General features: G+C 33.3%; 1 protein-coding gene across 2 annotated transcripts in view; it reads left to right on the plus strand.

Annotated features, from left to right (window-relative positions):
• LOC111424359 (SRY-box transcription factor sox21b) overlaps positions 1-18,631 on the plus strand; it is a 41,837-nt gene extending 23,206 nt beyond the window's left edge. For both annotated transcript variants that reach the window (XM_023057865.2, XM_023057866.2), the window contains 2 exons: positions 11,151-11,299; positions 17,202-18,631. In XM_023057865.2, the coding sequence (XP_022913633.2) occupies positions 11,151-11,299; positions 17,202-17,759 (707 nt within the window). In that variant the 3' untranslated portion in view covers positions 17,760-18,631. The remainder of the gene's footprint in view (positions 1-11,150; positions 11,300-17,201) is intronic.
• The last annotated feature ends 3,562 nt before the right edge of the window (positions 18,632-22,193 follow it).

A 22,193-nucleotide genomic window follows, 5' to 3' on the forward strand; every position in this document is an offset into this window, starting at 1 on the left:
AAGTGCTGCTGTCTGCGAATGAACTCAAATAAATAATAATGTCTATTTTAATCATTTTCAAGTATGAGAATCTCGAAAGAAGAGTCAGATAGTGTTCCAGAAAAGTGAAATATGACTCCATGTTGAGTTTTCATATAAATAAATTCTGCCAAGGAAGTGTTAATACCCAAACATGAATGAAGAAATAAGTGTGTTATTTGACATTCATTAAAAGAACATGTTCGTAAACACTTCGGGTATGACAGGTTTTGAAGAGCGAAGATGTATTATTAGGATTTTAATTCCAGTTTTGTATTTTGAAGTTGGAATTTGTATAATTAAAACACAAGATAAGGTAATAAATGTTAAATACACATTACTTAACTCAGAGTTAGCAAAATTTGTAGAAATCTTTGGCCTTAACAGAACCTAAGGCCAAAGGTTGATGTTAGAAAGTTTATAAAAATGAACATATTGTTCATATTACACTCTAAGCAATGCTTCAAAAAAAATCAACAAAATTTCCAATCATTTCCATAACTTTTTCTTCATAGCACTTCTTTGCATATAACACTGATTTCCGAATGGAGTTGAAGGAGCAACATAATTTTCCCATAATTTTCTATGGGATTAGCCGGCAATAATAGTGGTGAGACAGCTGTTAACTAGATTTAACCAGCTTCTTCTGCGAAACGCATTATTACATTATTTAAAATATGAACTAGTTTGCTGGCATTTTTTTAGTAATCTAATAAACAGAAATTTATGAATAACATCCTCATGCCATTATACTATAACTACCATGTTACCATTTACAACTACCATGTTTTTTATTGGTTATTCTTGTAAATACGGCCTTCTGACATATGTTTGATTCCGTTATTCTAGTTATGCCATTTCCCAGACTGCCAATTGATGTGTTCTTTCGCAAAATTAATTCCATTAGCAATATGCTTCTTATAAACGAATATGCCAATACATCATTTTTTTGCCACTTCTCTTTAATTTATCTTAATACAGTTCAACAAAATATAAAAAGTGATCTTTGAGTTTTTGAGAGTGAATTTGGGTTGGTTAAGTCTTCACTGCAAATATCTGTTAAGGAATTCATTAATATTTAAAGCGAACGCGTATCTTGGCCCTTGCATGAGCTACTAAAATTCTTATCGTTAAGATTTACGATAGGAGCAGGTTTCGAAAGGATGTACACAATCTCAACCTCAGACATAAACATACATTATCTATTCCCCATCACGAGCTCGAATTATTTATATGAACGTTCCTTTATTGTTTTCTAAATTGGTTTAATTATTAACGATTCCATGCAAAAGTAAGATAAATCAGTGTAATTTGATAAGAAATTGCCAAAGATACACCCCGAAGAGTTGATGTTTGGGTTTTGAATGACTTGGTCATATAAATATAATTATGATATAGAGAAAATTCGAGTATATCGAGAATATAATTCCTGCTGTGGTTTTTATACCCACACAACGACGTCTTCGGCGGTCGCAGTGTGAAGGAGAAGAAATAAAACCGACGGGAGTCGTCCCTGTTGGAATCTTAAGCATGTGTAGTAGTGGCGGGTTCAAAAAAAAAATCGAACCCGCAACGCGGGATCTCACACCTCCTTGACCAGGTGTTACACACTCGGTTGGACCCAACCCAGAAATAAAACACGAGGACTTTTGGAAATAAGGACCGGGGTACCGTCGTGTACGGCTCGTTACGAGCGTGAATCATTTCGAGTCCGAGTAGAAAACGGTGCTCTTCGCCCTTCTTCTTCTTATTCGTCCCTCTTCCTTCCTCAGATCGCCTTTATCATCGCGCCGTATCGATTTAACATCGTTACCATTCTTGTTATATCGGTGATTTAGGTTCGGCGATTTGTTTGGATTTAAAATTTTAAACGTTTTTTGTTATGGGTACCGAGTATTTTTCGGGACTTGGGGTTTCGAGACTAGTATGGAATTATTGAGTATCATTTTTTAAAGATCCTCCTTCTTTTAAGGAGATTTAAAAAGGTTGTTGATCTTCATTAATAATTCTGTTTCATAATTCACCATCATCGTCACACTAACGAACACGTTGTGTGTTATTGTTGTAAAAGTAGGGTTTTATTTCTGCAACGAAGTGGAAAGTAATTTATATAATCTTGTTTATGAGGAAAGTCAAAATGTCATAAAATATCAATAAGAATGGTTAAGTACCGTAATAAAGTAATTAGTGAATAACAATGAGGAATCGTGATGATTTGTTCTTGGTGCGATGCCGAGAAGTAACGGCGATGATGTATGCGGTATTTGTAGCATGGTGCGTTCTTGGTACCTTCTGCAACCACCCATGGAGTCGAAACATCACTCTGAGCCGGCGGCCGCGCCGAACACATGCTTTGACACCCTCCATTCCACGCATTTATATTGAGCCTATAAATTTCGGGAAGGGAACTTAACACGGCCCATCGCGATTTATACACTCTCTGTTAGCGAGTATCCTTTTTTCTCGTGTCCCCGCGATCCTGCTGATGAAAATTAATGTGCGTGCGCACGATGTGTTATCATCTCGTTGCAAAGCTCTACAACAGGTCTTAGCCTTAGCTTTGTTACGGTGCTATATACGCTTGGTGGATTTGTGTTGTATGGTATCGTAAACGAAGTGGACGTCAATTGCCCATAAATTAATTCGTGCATGTGTTACAGGATTAAATTTTTTTTCTTCAAGATTGAGTTTAATGTTGGTAAATAATAAATAATATAAGATAATAATATTCATTATGATAATAACGTTAAATTCTGACATCACATATGCCGAAGCGAAGTTAATTAGCATATTGCATCAATTTTCTCAATAAAATTCGGATGGCATCCGGCTACTGACCCAAAATATTAAAATAAAAAATAATACAGTACGGTTTTTCAGAGAAAATGCATTTCTCCAATGCGACGTCTGTTATTAGCATGCAAATGGGGAGCCCCGTCTTCCAGCGGACGTTTAACAAACTTTAAACACAATAAATTCTTAATTCGATTTTGAACGCAGCCGCGTGTTGGTAAAGTAACGAATACATTTGCATGCAATTAAGAGCGGCGCGAACGATGTGAATGCCGCTTTACACTTTATAATTGCTCCCGGACGGTTACGTCACGACCTAAGTGAACATTCTGATGGAAATGAAGAATTCATATTCACTTAGTGAAGCTTTTGTCGGAAATGGCGAAGGTTTTCTATTTCGAGGCAAAATTACTCACTTTTTTTTCGATCTGGTATCGGGTAGGTTTTTGCATTTCAACGATAAAAGCGAGTATTGATGTGGTTTTTCTTTTGGATTTTTTCGCATTTTTAATAAAACGACGAGCGTTAATGGGTTTTATAAATTGACCAAAACTAAAACAACAAATAATTTCAATTTTAATATACATTTCGTGTTTAATGGTAATGGATAATTTTACGTGTACGTTGTAAATGAAAATTTTTCCACCGATATTCAATCAAGTACAACTAATAATTAAAGCTCAATAATAAAACTAACTAAAAGAATATCTAATAGCAACTTGTCGGCTCCCCTATTATCAACAACTCTGCTAATTCATGTAGCAGTTGTTTTTTGAAAATAACAACCTCAGGCTATACTTTGATATTGTAGAATGATTTTGATCTCTTCTAATATGTTGCAGCTACAACGTTCAGAAGTGTGCTTTTATAAGAGCAAAATTCTTAAATTAATATGATGATTCAAAAAGAATGGTAGCACATGTAGGTACTTTCATCTATAACTGGAATCTTGACATTAACTGGTCAACCAAGAAGGTCAACGCTGGTCGAGGAAGCTCTGTACAATAGTTCCTTGGCAGACCTTGCTTATTTGGCATTGCAGAAAGGAGAATATTGCAGCATCATATGGAATAGTTAGTAAACTACAGAACGCAGTGATGGTGGCAAAAGATAAACTTCTTCAGCTACTCCTCAGCTATCTACAGACTATCAATGTGGAAAGTACTAGATCGGCTAAAATCCCACAAAATTTCGAATATCTAGTAAGAAAGGATGACACGAGAAGCACTCGATGATATGGAGCTCAACTGGCCCAGTGATATATTCATCATTGGATTCGATGAAAAATTCCTCTATTCTATATTGCAGATAGCATTTCTGAATAGTATGGAGATCAAAAATCAAATATTTAATTATACAGTATTCGCCAAAAAGTCAGCAACACCTATTTTATTTCTGTTCCATTACATCTACATTTCTGAAATTTAGTTTATGTGGGAGATTCATACCAACCTTTCGATCTAAAGTATTTTCAAGATGGTGGCCACTTTCGGTCCCCCGGAAATAGACCTACTATAATACTATATTTTGTGAATTTTCTACCGATTTGGTCACCTTTGAATTTGTTTCTGAAGAAGAAGCAGAAGTTCCAAATACTATTCAAGCATTAATTACTCGTTCTCTACAAACAGAAAACAAAACATATATCTATTGCAAGAAAAATAAGCACTAAAATAACTTTTTATAAAGTTAACGTTTTAACTTAATATTTTAAATTATTATATTGATTTTAATCTTGCATATTGAATAATAGAAGTGAATTTCAATGTTCACAACACAATATTGTCATGTCAGTATCAACCATTGTTATGCAATTTCAACCAGTGTGTAAATAAGACTCGTTTTTAAAAAATAATAATGAGAGACATTGTACAACTTTTAATAAAATAATATATCATGTTAGCACGACACGATAATTATATAGCAAGCAACGACAAATGTGTAATTTGCATTGATAACAAAGCTCCTAGTTTCTAATTATTTTTCGTTAGAAAGCAATTTTTATAACCGTATTAAATTAAATGCTAAGATAATTTGTTGTTAATTATAATTATTTGTGTTAAATTATGATTAAATTGGTGAGCCAGGTGGTGTATGTCCTTTTCTTCTTGGAGTGGATTGACAGTTGCCTCGCAATCTTGGTGCACTCCAATTCCAAATGCCGCGATGCCAAATCGGTCACAATGCGAGGAATACAATCCCGGGTATTGTGTTTTTTGTTCCACTACCGTTCCGTGCACATCGAGCACAATTGAATTTCGATTTTGTCTGTTTTCTTATAATAATAATCCCAGGTAGTAGAGCTGCATGGGAACCGGGCGCGTTGGCTCGAGCAAATATTTGACCGAGTTTCGGGGGATTTAGATTTCACAGTTCGTCGGGCTTTCTACGAGCTTTGACTCTTTCAATTTCCGTGAAAGTAATAAATGTGCAAAGCTGGAGGGCAAAAATTTTATTGTTAGACGCAAGTGGATTACGGGAAACCGTTAGAAATATTTTCGTTTAAATGTTATGGGAACTATTTTCTTATTTTAATTTTTTTTTATTGTTCAATTCGATCGTTTAACAATTTTGTTGTTGTTTTGAAGCAATGTGAGACAAATCGCCAAAACGTGGCTTGTCGTAAATCATGTTGGGCCGAAACAATAATGTCGCGCCAGTATAATAGCCAATACCCAGGCAAACAAAATGGAAATTAACCAAACCATCGACGGGGCCGTAACAAAACGTTCGCTGGTAATGCAGTAGGAGCTATTGTCGGGTATAAATGTTGACATGGCATCCGTTGCAAAGTGATTCAGTATACGTTCGCGGCACGGTGCGTGTTCTATACAATTTATGGCAAGTGGGACGGGGAACACGCGAACAGAACACCATTCCACGAATTCGAAATCTACAATTATTAAAGTATTTATTGGAGACAATTTTTTAAGACTAAAAATATAATTTACTGACTATTCTTAATTACACTTTAAAGTAAACTACATCATTTTTTTAAATTAATTATTAACAGCTTTGCATTAAGATGTCCTGGTGAATTATACAATAACAGCTTTTGGAAAATTCTATTCCTTTCCATTCGTAAAACATGCTTATTCCGTGTGTTTTTCAGTGATTGTCTCAAAATCGCCAAACTCGTTAATATGCATCATTCTTTTAGCTTCTTGTCTGTCCAAGCTTTGGCATTATATGCGAGCTGATGCAGGCTTTGGTCTCTATCCTCACTTTGGTTTCGGTAGATATGCAGTTGCTTCTCCAGATGATCGTTCTAGATCGTTCATTGTGGCTGACTTCTTCTTGAGATTTCCATCCACATAAAACTTTGGTTTCCACTAGTGGTGGAACGGATATCCGGCAACTATCCAGTAGCCAGATACCGAATAGTTACCAAATATCCGGCTTTGGCTGAATATAAAAAAACCTATTAGTTAGTACTCCAGCATTCACAGGAATTAGTATCTCTTTTAGGTGTTGGACATTGCAGATAATAATCAAGTTCAACCCCAATAGGACTTTTTTTATTGAATACAACTTTATTTATATCAGGTTTGTTTTTAGCAACCTCATTGTAACAATCCCAATACGATATATAAAATTTCTTGTTCAGTTTCATCTAGTTTTCTTCTCTTCGCTTGTAATTCATCATCACATTCATTACTAACAGAACTGTCGCTGTTATCACTTTTGATTATTAATTAAAGTATCCTCTTCTTAATGCAAAAAGCCGTTTTGAAAAATCACTTTCAGTTCTTGAGAAACAAATTTTTGAAATGATCGACAATTTTTTTCGAATTTTTCAATTTTCGCGTATTAAGTTTTAAAAATTCGTATAAAATCCATTTCTTGGAATATGAGTATGAAAATTTCCCAAAGTGTTAATAAAAGTGTCCTCTTTCCAATGAACCAACCCGTTTTGAAAAATAACTTTTAGTTTTTGAGAAAACAATATTTGAAGTTTTGATAAAATTTTCGATGTGGTAATTTTCATCGATAATTTTCAAAATTCGCTATAAAATTAATTTCTTGAAGGATTCTTGTGTAAATATCACTAATTATTACTTAAAGCATCCTCTTTTTAATGCAACAAGCCGTTTTGAAAAATCACTTTTAGTTCTTGAGAAACAAATTTTTGAAATGATCGACAATTTTTTCGAATTTTTCAATTTTCGCCGATTAAGTTTTAAAAATTCGTTTAAATCCATTTTTTGGAATATGAGTATAAAAATTTCCCAAAGTGTTAATAAAAGTGTCCTCTTTCCAATGAACCAACCCGTTTTGAAAAATAACTTTTAGTTTTTGAGAAAACAATATTTGAAGTTTTGAGTTCATAGAACCATCAAGGTTCTGATATTTCTTGAAGATTCACCATCTTGTGGAACATGCCTGCATCTTTTAGAGAGGTTTACTGAGAATATTCTGTTCTTGATTTGCATTTTGTGGAAGTATGACAAGAAAATAAAACACAACATAGAACCATAACCTAACCTATTCAAACCATAACTTTGTTGCATGTTATGTTAAGCAGGATTTTGTAACTATGTTTGAACACTTAGAAATTATTTGCAAATCTCCTAATATTTGTTTTATTTATAAACTTCTAAATCTTCCAGAATGAGTTGTGATAATCTAACACTTACAAATAATTAAAGTTAAACTAAATAATAAATAGTTGAAGTTCCATAGATACTAAAAAAAATTCTATGTATGAAACATGTTTTAATCAATACTTAAATTTATTTTTAATTAACCCAACCTTCTTTTCATTTCATTCTTTTAACAAAAACATTTTTTAACCCTCCCTTTTTCTTTTAACCGTACACATATTGAAATAGTACCAATCGTGACTTGCATAACAAATACTGAATTAACTCTCGTGATTTGCTTGTGCGCGTCCGTTCTTCTCGTTGTTCTCCGGTGAGACCTTTCGGTTCGAGAAGAACAAGAAATAAAAATAAAACGAACAACATGAAAAGCACCCTGCTCAGCACAAAAGCTCATATTGTTTCAAATCAGCATAATAAAGTGATATTTTACGGTAGTTTCGGTTAGAGTTGGGCTCTCGCTAAAAGAAAAACGAAGTAGTTGTGCTACGTTTCGTATGACAAGTATTGACAGGACACGCTATAGCTCGCTATTTATCGTGGAGTAACGTGTCGGACACACCGTGTTATTGATCTAAAATAACAGTGGGAGCTTCTTATGCATGCAAAATTTTTTTTATGAATCAACAAAATTAAATTAATTAGATTTTTTTAATTATGATTTAATGGTATTGTCGAAGTATAAATGCAAATAACTTAAATCAATTTTGTTTTATAAACTCATAACTATAGCTCAAACATTTAAAAAGCCATCATTTTAAAGCCTCATTAGTAACAATGAGCAATAAAGCTTGTTAGTTGACCATTCGCGCTGTCCAGTATCAATCGATCAATAATAATCAACTGGGAGATAATCTAAACAACCAAAAAAGGGTATTAATCACCCATCAATTATAGTCCAGAGGCAATAACGAATGTCCAAGATCTTTTGGTCGTCTCCGATGATAGAAAAGAAGGAAGGAAAAGCTTGCGATAGAGTCATCATTTTTAACTCGCCGAACGATAATCACACCTTCGAAATACGAAATTATACTCGTACACATCTGTCACTTACAGGCATTTCTGTCTTCACTGTTGCTGCAACGCTATAAATCACTATGTATACCAATCTTGGCTGTCAAATCTTGGGCCTAAACGAGATATGATTGACACCTAAATGCGCCGTCTCATATACGAGAGACGTGCGTTCTGCGCGATCGAAAGAAGAAGAGAAAGACGAGAAGTAACATCCATAACACGCCCTTTTATTTCTCTCTTTCTTACATGTTCGCCCTCTTTTCGTCTCTTCTTGTGTAAAAGATCGAGACTTCGAGGAGAAGAGGCCGAAGTGTGGAATGTGTTGGGTTATTAATGGGTCTCTTGGTCTGACAGTAATTTCATCGTTTAGCGGGTACGTGAAAATTGACCCCGGAGAGTGCTTGGGATCAATTGTCACCAATTATTTTTTTTTTTTTGGTTATATTATTACTTTTTAAATCCCATTGATTTTTTATCGTTTTAGATAAATCTATACACCACTTTCTAAAACATAAACCAAAAGAGCGAATAAAACCCAGCTACTGTATATTTTGTATAACGAATTCATTTCAAATGCTACCTGAGGAAAGATTATTGTGCACACAACGTTATTTGTTCGTTTATTAACGTGTTTACACTAACACAACACTTCTGTTTGTTTTGTCATCTAATGCGACACTGTGGACCACTTCCTTTTTAGCACATTGCCGTATTTTTTTGTCGTTTTCTTACATTTTCTCGCAAGGTGTTTACCCTCGGAGGTCTGTATTTCCATGCAGGGTTTCAAATTAACGACAAATTGTTAACCACTCCATTCCCAAAACCTTGTATTATTTACTTTTCGATTACCAAAGTGCCAGGTGATTTCAATATTTTAAACATTTAATTATTAAAATTGCAAACGATTATTACAATCATTTGAAGTGTTGGAAAAGTCATGAAAGGCGGTAAATTATGACCAGTTTAAAGCAGAAATGTTTTAGGAAATGGGAGAAAGCTGTTTAAAATTGTTGGCAACAGTTTGCGATATGATTTGTGTAGTAGGGACAATTCCAAGAGAGTTATAAGTTGAAGTGCTGCTTCCATACATGAAGTAAAGTATCAAAACGTGCTTAAATTTTCAGAGGTTCTAATCAATTTAAAAGTGCACCAATTCAATTCTACATTGATGAAGATGAAGTAAAAAAAAATTTTCTCGTAACTATTATACTCTTTGAGGTAAGAAAAGGGTGTTTGAGGTTGGATTGTCCCAAATTTTAACATATGTAGGTTTACTGTTTATTTTTGAGGCTGTTCATATCAATAAAGAGTCGCCTGATGAGATGATTAATGTCCAAAAAGTTCAAGTTCTTTGATTGATTATTACTTTGCTATCACCTATGCACAATAAGGTTGAAATTTTTGAAGATGCAAAAGAGATGCCACAAATAATTATTGACTACAACAGAATTAAGTCAGATGTACACACTATGGACCAGCTTCAGTGGTAGTTGAAATAAAGAATACTTGGATGCATCTAAGAACGACATTTCAGAAGATAAAGCTGCCTTGGGTGAAACACAAGAAGTAAAATATTTGAAGCTAAGCCCTGAATTATCAGTGCCAAGTTGCTTTTTTCAACATAGTGTAGTTTTTTGCGTTGATTTAGCAAACTACTTTTGTGGAGTACAAAATTTTGCAATTATTTTTGCCTTACTGCACAAACTTTTTGAAATTACGAAGTAATAAATGAATAACCTTAACTTTTTTTTGTATAAGCTTTCGTGATTCAGTTCTAAGTACTTTATTCAAATTTATTTATATAAAATTTGTTTTAGAAAAGAAAATTTGAATTGATTGATGTAACATAAATAATATTCAAATAAACTTATATGTTCATTTTCAATTTTTAATTACATAGCTATACGATAAAAGATTGTTTTAGCACGATGTATAAACTTTTATAAACACACACTTTAAACTAACAGAAGTAACAATAAAAAATTAACGATCGTAAAATTTAAGCTGAAGAAGACATTTACAACATTCTAATTGGTCGTTATAAAAGCGCTTTAGCTCGATGTCACCATCGGATTAAGAAAAAAAAGATTGAAATGAAAAAAAAATTATGAGAAAGCTACAGTCAATAATAATCCTTACTTGAGAACGAAACTTCTATAATTAAAAGTTCATCTCGCAATTTAAATATTAAACGTTCACCTTTTTTCCTTCGATTTTTAATACGAGTAGTTTTCGAATTTTAATTGAGACAATTTCGCGGGCCATTTAAGGCCCGTTAATTAGCATATTTTTTGCGTAAGGAAGCTTAAAGCGTCGTTACGCGTCTCGGTCCTCTCTCTTTTAATTATAACGCACTTATTAAATTATGAATAGGGGCAGTCGGAGGAACCTTTTAGTAGCTTTCAGTCAATTTAAATGCACTCCGACTCGGGTCATTTAACAGGAAATGCTACTTTTGAGTGTTATTCGCGATTAACGCGCCAATCTACGGTATATTGCTTGTAGTAGTAGACGTTTTGATCGTTTTGTTTTAATGCACTTAAGCGGCACGAAAAGGACAGGCAACGTGCTAAGAGCAATTTACTTTAAAACATTCATATAAGTGTTCGTTCGGGTTAATTCTTGAGTGTGTGCGAATCACTTTAATCACTATTAATAGAGTTACAAAAAATTGATAAATTTTGAGGATTTTAACAAAAATTTTTTTAAAATTTGTTTCAGGTATGGCAGCTTCTAGTATGGGACAATCAATGGCTTCTTATTACAATCCATCAGCGGCTTATGGATCTTTAAGTGCAGCATCTATGGCAGCAGCAGCTGCAGCAGCCCAACAAACAGCAGCAATGTCTGGACTTGCTGCACCCGCACAGGTAAAAATTAAATTTTAATAACAAAAAATAAGCTTATTTTTGATGGTTGAAATTGAGATAGTAGACACAAATGTGGTAAAAATATTTAGTTCTTTTTAAATCGTATATTCATAGTCGCTCCGAACATTCCTGAAACCACACGATAGCCAACAAATCAACGTCGTTCGCCTTTTATTTTTTTTTTACTTCATTTTTTCCTCTTTCTCCCTTCGGTTGGATCGTAGGACAGAGAGGGACGATGCTTGCTTATATCACACGAAGAGGTCCTCGGTACCAGTCACAAACTCACAAACAGACCGCTAATCCTGATTTAATAATCTTTGTCAGAAGTTCGGAGTGTCAACGTGGGCCCCAATCGTATCTTAACGCTGAATGGTTCCCCCCGAACGTCTTTCTCTCTCTCTCTTTATGCAACCCTCATTTGAATAACAACGCCCGAATAAATTGTCCTATGCTATATTTACATATTATAATTTGACGCGTTTTTCGTATTAACCAACGTCATTCAAAGACCAAATCTTATCTACTTCTTTATAACGAACGAGGTCCATTCAGTGTTTTGCTTTAATTCAGTTTGCCGAAAAAGATATTAATACAATCTAATAAATCAAAATAAAATTAAGTAGTTTTGTGTTATGAATGTTATCTTTTTGAAACGATCTAATTTATTCTATAATTACATATTTAGGTCAGTTACTGGTTATTGTATTAGCAAATATACCAAATCATTAGCTATAAGCTCGCTTTCAGCTGTGTTGAAATCACAAAGCTGAAAGATTCTCTGATTTATTAAAGATTAGAGATAGTAGAGATTTGTTAAAGATACTTACTTTCTGCCAGGTCTCTACAATTTCAAGGTTGATGTTAATACCGTGGTTGTTTGTGGCAAATTAATCGTTTTTGTTAAAAAGTATTGTATTCATCTTGGCTTTAACGCTTATGTTTAATGAGCCGAGGAGGCACTTTAATCTCGAGGTCGAAAGACGTCAGATTCAATTTTATTTCGTTACTATTTCAACTTTTTTACAGAAATTTTTTGTTAGCTTCGTAGCTTTTTATAAGGTTTTCTCTAAAATTAAATAAATGTTAATGTTGACTTGTCTAATCTCAGACAATTATTGAAATTTCTTGAAAATCGTCAAGAAATGGAGATCTCTGAAAGACTCTGAAAATCTCATGGAGTTCTTGGAAATCTTTGAACATCCTCAAACAAAGATTAAAGATTTTTTAGCAATTTTTAGAAATACTTTGATACTCCTCATAAATGTGGATGAATTTGAAATAGTCTGGCACATGTTTCTGATTCCAACCCAAACAACCCTGAGAAATTCCAGATAATCTTTTTTAACACTAAAAATTGTTAGGAATGGCTTTGGATATGCTTTCTAGAAACTCTTCAAAATACTCGGGGGATTGGGTTAGGTTGGAAAATTTTTTCAAATCATTAGAAGATACTTGGAAACTAACAAGAAGTTTTCTAAGAATTGTTAAAAACGCTCTGCAAATCTTGATATTCCATCCCAAGAACCTTGGAAATGGTTGTAAATTCCTTACAAATCCTTAAAACTTCTAGAAAAACCGTTCCAATCTTTCAAATCATTTCAAAGAATGTAATTCCCAAAAAAGAACCTTAGAAAACTCAGGCTTGGAACCGTTTCACATTCTCAGGAAGTGCTCCTAAAATTACTTGAAGTATTCTAGATAGGTGGAGAAAATAGATCAAATTCCAGAAATACTGAAATATATCTAGGATTATACTGCAAATATTTGAAAAGCCAGAGGTATCACAAAAAATTGCAGGAATCCTTATAGATACAAAACTTTTGGATCTCATACAAATTCTTGCTTGTAAATTTTCTAGGTACCTTCTACAAAAACCCATAAAACCTCAGATGCATCCTTGAAAAATACCTTGAAAGTTTTTAATAATTTATAAAAATTGGAACCAGATATTTGAAAACCATGCAAGACTTATTGCATACACTTCTGAAATCGTGATATATACAAATAAATCTCCGAATTCCTTACAAATCTTTGGAAACCCTTAGATGTAAGTACTATAAATTCTCAAACAAATTTGAAGATCTGCGTGCTTCTCAAATAAAACCCAGAAAGCTTTGAAATAATAGGTAATCTTTAAAAATCATCTGGAAATGCTTGGAAACCGTACAAAATTCTTCTAAAATCTCTTCCATCAAAAACTGGAACATGAATCTCAATCAAATTACAGGAACGTTTACGAATGCAGGACATTTTGAAACTTATCAACTCCTTGAAAAAACTTAGAAATCCTTTTATGCCAAAAGTTCGTTAAATATTTAAAAACTTATCAAATTTGCAAAAGACGTATGTAAATCTTTTGGACACCTAGAAACTATTTGAGAGAGCACGAAAAGTCTTAAAAGCATCTATGAACGAGTATTCTTAAAAATTCAGATGTAGCCAAATAAGTCCTGAGATAACCCTTAGAATTTATTTCCATTTCGAACATCTTTCACTCCTCCAAATAGACTTACACATGGCCGAAGTAAACCCTGAGGATGTACAAAGGGACCGTCGGGGCCCAAGTGCTTTGGTTATATCACCTGTGGTTTAACCAACCTCACTTGGTACTACAAAAATCATTAGAAAACGCTTATAAAATAGCTGAAGGAATTGTGGAAACTTAAAAAAAATTCAGCTGAACCTAAATAAATCTCGAACCTTCTTAGTAGTTTGAGATAATTATTGGAAGTCCTAGAAAGTTCTTAGGATTCTAGAAAATCGTAGAAAATATTTCAAATCAATTATAGCAGGCTTAAAAGCTAACCAGATGTCATCCAAGAATTAGTAATCGTTTCAAATAAACCCCATAAGCCTTTGTAATCTCAGGTAATCAAACTCGTCTTCTGGAAATGTCTGGATATCTACTGGAATTCTTCAGAATACTACTGGAATACAGCAAAAAACTTCAAACATTCAAAAAACAGTCATACAAATCTTAAAAGTTCTTCTAAATTTCTTGAATAATCTCGATATTTCTCTCAATATTGAAAATCTTTCAAATCCTAATGATTAAAAATCTAAGCATATTATCTACAAACTCTTGGAAATATATTAGTAAACTATTGTGTATATTATGTAAATATAAAAAACCCTTCAGGATCTTAGATTACCTTTGGAAACACTTTAACTTCTTTGAACAGGTTTGAAGGTCTTTGTATACCCTTACAATTTCATCAGAATTCTTCAAAACCTATTTTAGGAACCTTTTGGAAAGTTAATATCCTTCAATTGCTAGGAAAGTTCCTGAAAATTTTTCGTTAGGAGAAAAGTTTTTGATAACCTTCTGAATATCTTTTTTTAAAAACTTTTAAAAATAGTCGCTTGAAAATCACTTGAAAAGCCAGATACAACCCAAATACTTAATTTTCTCAATCCTTTGAAACTTTTGAAATTACTTGCAAAATTATAAAAATTAATCTAGTAGTAATTTTTGGAAATACTTTGATAATATTTGTATCCAGTGATTAAGTAGCCAATTAATTTTTACACTCAATCTTTTCTACTCTATGCTTATTTGGTAACTTTTTGAACATGGTGATATGTATCTTCTTATGTATATGACCTCTTTAACTTTTTCCAATGCCCAAAAGGATCTTTTTAAAAGCAGAGTAACCATATGTGGATTAAAGACAAGGTATCAGGAAACCAAAAATTATCTGAAGAACCAGGTGACATGTATTTGTAGTTTAGAGTAAATGTCTCTGTATAAAGAAATAACCTGAGGGTAATAAATATGCTGAGAATAGACATGTGGATTGAAAAATATAGTGTTGAATGCCAATAATTTTGTTTAATTTAGTTAATTATAACGTACGGTATCGGATTCATACGACTTAATTGGTAATGCCAGAGTAAAGGATGACAGCTGGTCGAGGTGGATGAATGGTCTTTGAAAAATTTACGAGGCATCTAACGGAGTTCTTAGTCCTATAGAACGAGGATAATGTCCGTAATTATTTTACCACGGCTCTTTTAATTGACTAATGTCCCGGTTAACGTTTGTATTCGTTGGAAAACGTTAACGATATTCGATCGATGTGAATAAATTATTTCCTGGGTGCAGTTTGTTAATTGAATTTTAACGTTTTTAAATCAATTTTAATTATTTAAATTTTCATTTTGTTTTTAATTTTTCATCAATAATTCAAATTATTTTTATTTTTATTCTATGGCAAAAAAAAAACAAGTTTATAAAGTGCTTAGTTTAGGGATTCTTTACAATTTCCAAGAACATCTCGTCACCAGTGTTTTATTATATAAAGAATCGTATCAGTTTTCAAAGTTGCGTCGATAAATTACCGAACGAAAACTAGGGGAAGGTTATTCTTTTTTTTTCTTTAGTCTTTTTTATCGAATCACGTTCGGACATCGACGAAAATTGATGACAATAACGATGGCCCATCGGTTTTTTGGGGGGTAATCCCCGACTTACACGGGCAATTTGTTTGCTGTAACTAACGAAGTGTGAGAATTAATGCACCGGTTTTTATTCGATGTTTCTTGCAAGTCATCGCCAAGCGATCAGTCGCCAAGAAGAGAGGTCGCCATTAGACATGGCCCTCGATGGATATACACGGCGTGTCCAGGTGTCTATGTTATTATTTGTCATGGGCCCCTTTTGGGGGCTTCGTTCGTTTTTCGATAAATAAAGCGGACTGTTTACAGAAATTCGGACGTCTTTGCGTGTACGACGTCCATTGTGACCGCTTTTGGGTTACTTAATGGAGTATAATTATGGACACAATGGTCGACCCTGTATCGCTTGGCCAAAGCGTGAATAATAGAAGCCGACCTGACCAAAACTTTGTTTTGATACAACTCTAACTTTACTCTAAGCAACAACATTGGTTAAATTAAAACACTTAAAAAGTATTGGGGTCGTAAAACTTTCTCTTGTATAGTTACTTAATGCGAGATTCATATTTTATTTAATACTTTTAAATCAAGCTTTGGTTTGGGGATCTTATGGTTTAAGGTTTTAAGCGTGTTCGCATAATTCAGCTTTATCTGTGTTTACGAATGTGTAAATTATCAATAAGACATAATTCATTAGCGTCCCATAAAAATCAAAACACGCGGACGTGTGGCAGAAACTCTTCGCAATAAAAGGAAGTATTCCTGCGAAGACCAGGATTGGGGGCTCCGGGGGTCCACGACGACTCTTCGGACTCGGACCGCTTTTCACTTTCTCTCTCTCTTTCTCTCGATCTGTATATACCTTCCTCTAAAATCCTCGTGTCCGGTTACAAAGAACCGGTGTAATACGTTATGCCATTGTGCGACGTCAGTATAGCAGCACCTTGCGGGACAAAAGTGACAATATATCATCGAGCACAATGTGCTTTAACGATTTAAACAAACGTCCACGTTACGCGCCATCGTTTTATCCCCGGTGCATATTTTATAAACACCCCGCGAAGTGAGAAAGTGCGAGGGGAAGCGAGATGAAGGAGGAGGCCAAAAAAATAAGAGCTTTTAAACCAGGGAATAACGCGATTTATCGGCCCATTGTCTACTTACTTTTATGAGGGGTGAAATTTGTTATTTGTAGAATATAAAGGTTTTTGGGTTATAAAATTAGGTACCACAAATTTTTATTAATCCATTCAAAAAATTCTTCTGAATAATACTCATCTAATAGTATCAATTATTAATATGACTTAATCACAATTATAAATAACAAGCGAAACCGATTTCATTTACATATTTAAACAAACAAACAAGTCTTGAATAACTCAGCGAAGTGTTAAAAGCTAACATTATAAAATTAATTGCGATTTGCTCAGTTAATTCTTTGATATGCAAAATAATAATTTCTCTTTACAAATAAATTTTATGACAATTCTTTTTATTTCAGGTTGTGAGTTCAATGGATGCAATGAAATATTCTATGGAAGCAGATAAATACCGTTCGGCTTATATGCCACCATCAACACTTGCCATGTCCATGTATTCTGATCCAAAATACATGGACTCGCAATCAAAGAATTATTTAGAACGAGGGTACTTAGATACGACTTCGGCTTTAACAAAAGCCTATTTTGAATCATCGAAAATGTACATGGATGGAAAATATAATCCGGAAGCGACGAGACCGTACTCGCTGGATATTGGAAAAATGTACGAAAGCCAATCACAAGTTTCTTCTGGTAATATTGGATCTCCAAGATCATCGGATTCGCCAGACGTGAAGCCGAGCAATCAAGAAAGACAAGACGCTGCTTCGACGTCGAGTTCGACGACCACGTCTTCAGCGGGTGCGTCTCCAGGTGGTATGCCGAGTTATTATCCCGGAAACGGGATGCAACAAGGAGGATCAATGCCTGGCTTATTGCCAATGAGTCAATATTCAAGCCAGTATCCGTCTCAAGCTCCAGGTGGTGAATTTCGAAGACCTTTGACAGTAATATTTTGACCAGACAGGTTGTGAATACTTACATGTACATACTCATTACGTTTCTCGTACACTAAAACTTTTATAGTCCTTTTATGATACGTGAGTTATCATAATTAAGTACTTATATTTAAAATAGTACTGCACGATTTTGGACAGCTCTACACGAAATAATGTTTTTTTTATGTTTTGTTTTTCGTTGTTCAACTCAAGCGTACATAGCAATGAATGGAAATAATGCATTTTAAAAAAAAGTCTACCTATACATAGTGCAAGCGAAATATAAATAAATTTAATAGGTGCATGGTAAGCAAAAAAAACAATTACATATTACATAATGATAAACTATACAACGTGTAATAATACTTGTAGACAAAAAGCTATAGTTGAAATGTATAAATGTATATATTGTTTATTATTATTAAGTAATTATTAAATTTATTATTTCCTAAAAAATGTATAAAGTACCTTAAAACCTAAACGCATATTATATGTTTACATCTTGTTATTTAGACTATCTCGTCTATATCTCTTTGTTATATTTCTGAACAAAATGTGATTTTTTTCTTTTTGTTTATTTCTTCGAAGAAAATTACCATCTTGTGTCCGTCGACATGGATTCTTTTTGAGTGCAAATCATCGATAATTATAAATTTAGCGTAATCTAATTATCGATTATTAAGATTTTTTCGTTCCTATCTACCTATCCTAGGTATAACCGCGCGTATTATTAAATATATCGTATATTTAATTATTGTTAAAAAAATTACATTTTAGCGAGTATCTACACGACCTGCGCCGTAGACTGTAACATAATGTTGTGTAAAGTGAATTATCCGTGCGTAAATTATATAAGGGTAAAATAAATAAACTAGATTGTGATTGTTTAAATATTAACGAGTTTTATTTATTTTTTTATTTACCTTAAAATAATCAAAGAAAATTGAAATGAAAATCAGTAGCTCGTGAAAAGTGGTAATTACAAGGTTGAGTGGTGCTAATTCCATGTAAGAATAGAGAATACAACCAACAATAGAAAATGTTTATTTTCTAGTTACATTAAACTGACGCGGCAAAGTCCCGTATATGGAAACGTGACTCTAATAAACTAAACAGACCATAAATCAACGCGTTTGACAGCGTGACGAATTTGCAAAGATGAATCGCTCAAGCACCAAACTAGTTCGGATCATTTCCATTTTCCCCATAATCACCCACATTAGTACAGACATGCATATTTAAGACTCGCCACAGAATCCTCTCTCTGTGTAGAGTATTCTCCACGTGTATCGGGCTATGTGTACGTGCGACTGAGATTATAAGTCGACGTGTATCCTATTACGTGTTGCTACATCATTCTCGAAAGAGAATCCAGACATGTCAACGCGCGTATAATGCCGATTGTTGTTGAAAGGGGTCTAATCTAATATGATAAAAACGGTGAATTGTGAACCGTGCATTGTAGGACCGTGGTTGGAACCGAAACAGTAACGTATTTTGACGTGTGAGATCGTCCTTTTGTTGCCTTCGTAATAACAAGACGATATAAAAGGGTTTGTTGAAATGGATTTTTCCCACTGGTGGATTGCCTAAAGAATGGTTTGTATTGTTGTTATAAAATTGAAAAGTAATTAAAGGTTACATACACAAAAATATGCATCAAAAGTTGAATACTTTTTATATGGATTTACAGAATAAAGAAAATCTTACAAATATTGGTTAAAAAAGATTCAGTTTCCTTCAAAACGTAAATTTGATGGAATTTGCTTCCCTTAACAATATTGTAAGCATTTTTTCACAAAGGTTTTCGTCGAAATAAAATTGTTGGGAATATTAAATATTTCGAGAGCACCAAGCTCAAAACGTATGATGGAGGGTTATTTTCTTCGAACCGGTTTGTACGTAAAATATCTTGTGAAAGTATTCTTCCAGAAAGTTGGGAAATGTAGTTGGACTTGACCTATATTTTTGTGGCATTTTAATTTTCACCCCTACTTTTTTGACAATTTGACTAATTTCTTTATACATATTTGCAAAATAGATTTCGATGTAATAATACTTTGTAACGTTAAGAAAATTTACGCTAACACCTTGAAGAGATCGATTTAAGGCCCTATATTTTATCGTTCAGTTCGCTTCGTATAAGAAGAATCGATTTCCTTAATATTTAGGGAACAATTTTGAAGTTCCCAAACTGAGCATAAGTCATTAATAGCTACATTCAGTATTTTCACTTCATATTGCACATCCGTTTCTTTTCCAGCCATTGTTGCACATTCATCGTACTCAAGACACACGTTTCGGAGTCAAGCTTATCTAATGGCTGAAATCCTAAGAATTCTTTCTTAATCGTAACTTTCTTGCCAACACATCGAACGCCAATGGACTCATCAGCTCTTTTACTGACATGTGACACGTTTCGACACAGTAGAATAGAAAAGCTGTGATATTTCTTTATCTCATCAACGATTTGTTTTCTTAGAACTTGGCCTCAGGTGTTAATTAGTTCATTTTGCATATGACCTCTTGCCATATACAATTATCAACTTATCTATTGAACGACATCCTTCCATGTCTTTTCCATTACATATATAAAGTTACTCCCATAGCATTCGATTTCTTGTACTAGATGTATCCAGATGAGTCCTCTTTTTTTGGTGCGCTCAGTTACCCTTTTCAGTGAAGGTTTGAAAAGTACATAGATTTTGTACAAAGCTCCCTTTAAATAGGGATAAAATGCTAGACAGGAGTATTAATCAAACCATTCCAATACAATATAGGCATTAATCTTAAGGCCCACATTGTTAGCGTCTGCTTTTTTGAACCAAACAGTTTTGTCTACATAAAAACCCAAAATCAAAGTCATTATTGATTGCAATGGGGAAGTTTCAAAAGCTGCTATATATTTTTTCAACTCATGCCATCATGCCTAACCAAATGTTTAAATATCTAAATTCTTAATTAATGATCGTACCCATGTCTCTGATTAATCGCCAGAAGAGGTCAGTAACTAAACAGGTCTTATAACTAAAATTTCAAATCAGCTATTTGTTAAATTTGTATAAAATTTTGTTCGTCTAAAAAGCTTATTATGACTCAATAGAAGTGCTTTCCAAGTAATTACAGGAGTTAGCAAAAATGCTACTTATCAATACTACTTAGCAGCTTAAAATACTTTTCAAAATGGTTTAAAATCGTTATATACAAGTTCCAAGTTCCGTGTTCGCCAACCCAAGTTGATTGCTGAACGAGGAACTAAGATAAACAAAACGACGTTATCGAGACTTTTGAAACTTTACAAAAAATCACTTTCAGTTCTTGAGAAATAAATTTTTGAAATGATCGACAATTTTTTCGAATTTAGCTATTTTCACCGATTAAGGTTTAAAAATTTGTATAAAATCCAGTTCTTGGAATATGAGTATGAAAATCTCCTAAAGTGTTAATAAAAGTGTCATCTTTCCAATGAACCAACCCGTTTTGAAAAATAGCTTTTAGTTTTTGAGAAAACAATATTTGAAGTTTTTATAAAATTTTCGATGTTGCAATTTTCATCGATAACTTGCAAAATTCGTTATAAAATTAATTTCTTGATGGATCCTTGTGGAAATATCACCAATTATTAATTAAAGTATCCTCTTTTTAATGCAACAAGCCATTTTGAATAATCGCTTTTAGTTTTTGAGAAACAAATTTTTGAAATTATTAACAATTTTTTCGAATCTTGCAATTTTCGCCGATTAAGTTTTAAAAATTCGTATAAAATCCAATTCCTGGAATATGATTATGAAAATTTCCCAAATTTTTAATAAAAGTGCCCTCTTTCCAATGAACCAACTCGTTTTGAAAAATAGCTTTTAGTTTTTGAGAAAACAATATTTGAAGTTTTGATAAAATTTTCGTGGTTACAATTTTCATTGATAACTTGCAAAATTCGCTGTAGAATTCATTTCGTGAAGGATCTTTGTAGAAATATCGCCAATTATTAATTAAAGTAGCCTCTTTTTAGAGTTGCTTCGTTTTAGCTTGAGAACACTTTTGTATATAGGTTAAATACATAATTATTACTTTGATTTTTGGGTTAATCAAGAGAGATCTTAAAATGTTGGTTTTATAATTGAATATGTTTTGCCAGAAATATCTGTAACCAATTTTCTGCAAATGTGTGCTTAAACTTTTTTCCAATCTGAATGTTAATTTTCCAATCTTTGTAGCCACTCAGCACTATGCAACTAAAGTAACATATAATAGCCATACGAATAAATATGCAACACCAAAGATGTGCTTTTGTGCTACATATATTATAAGAATTGCCTTATTCTAGGTCGCTAAACATTATGGAATGAGTGTGGTGAATGTAGTCGAGTACTCCACTTTCGTTAGAAGCAGAGGTATTCATTTAGACTTTAGAACTGGATAGAACCTTGGAGTTGACTGTACATTTTCCTTGTATTT

The sequence above is a fragment of the Onthophagus taurus genome, chromosome 6 (assembly GCF_036711975.1).
Source record: "Onthophagus taurus isolate NC chromosome 6, IU_Otau_3.0, whole genome shotgun sequence".
In the NCBI taxonomy this organism is placed as follows: Eukaryota; Metazoa; Arthropoda; class Insecta; order Coleoptera; family Scarabaeidae; genus Onthophagus; species Onthophagus taurus.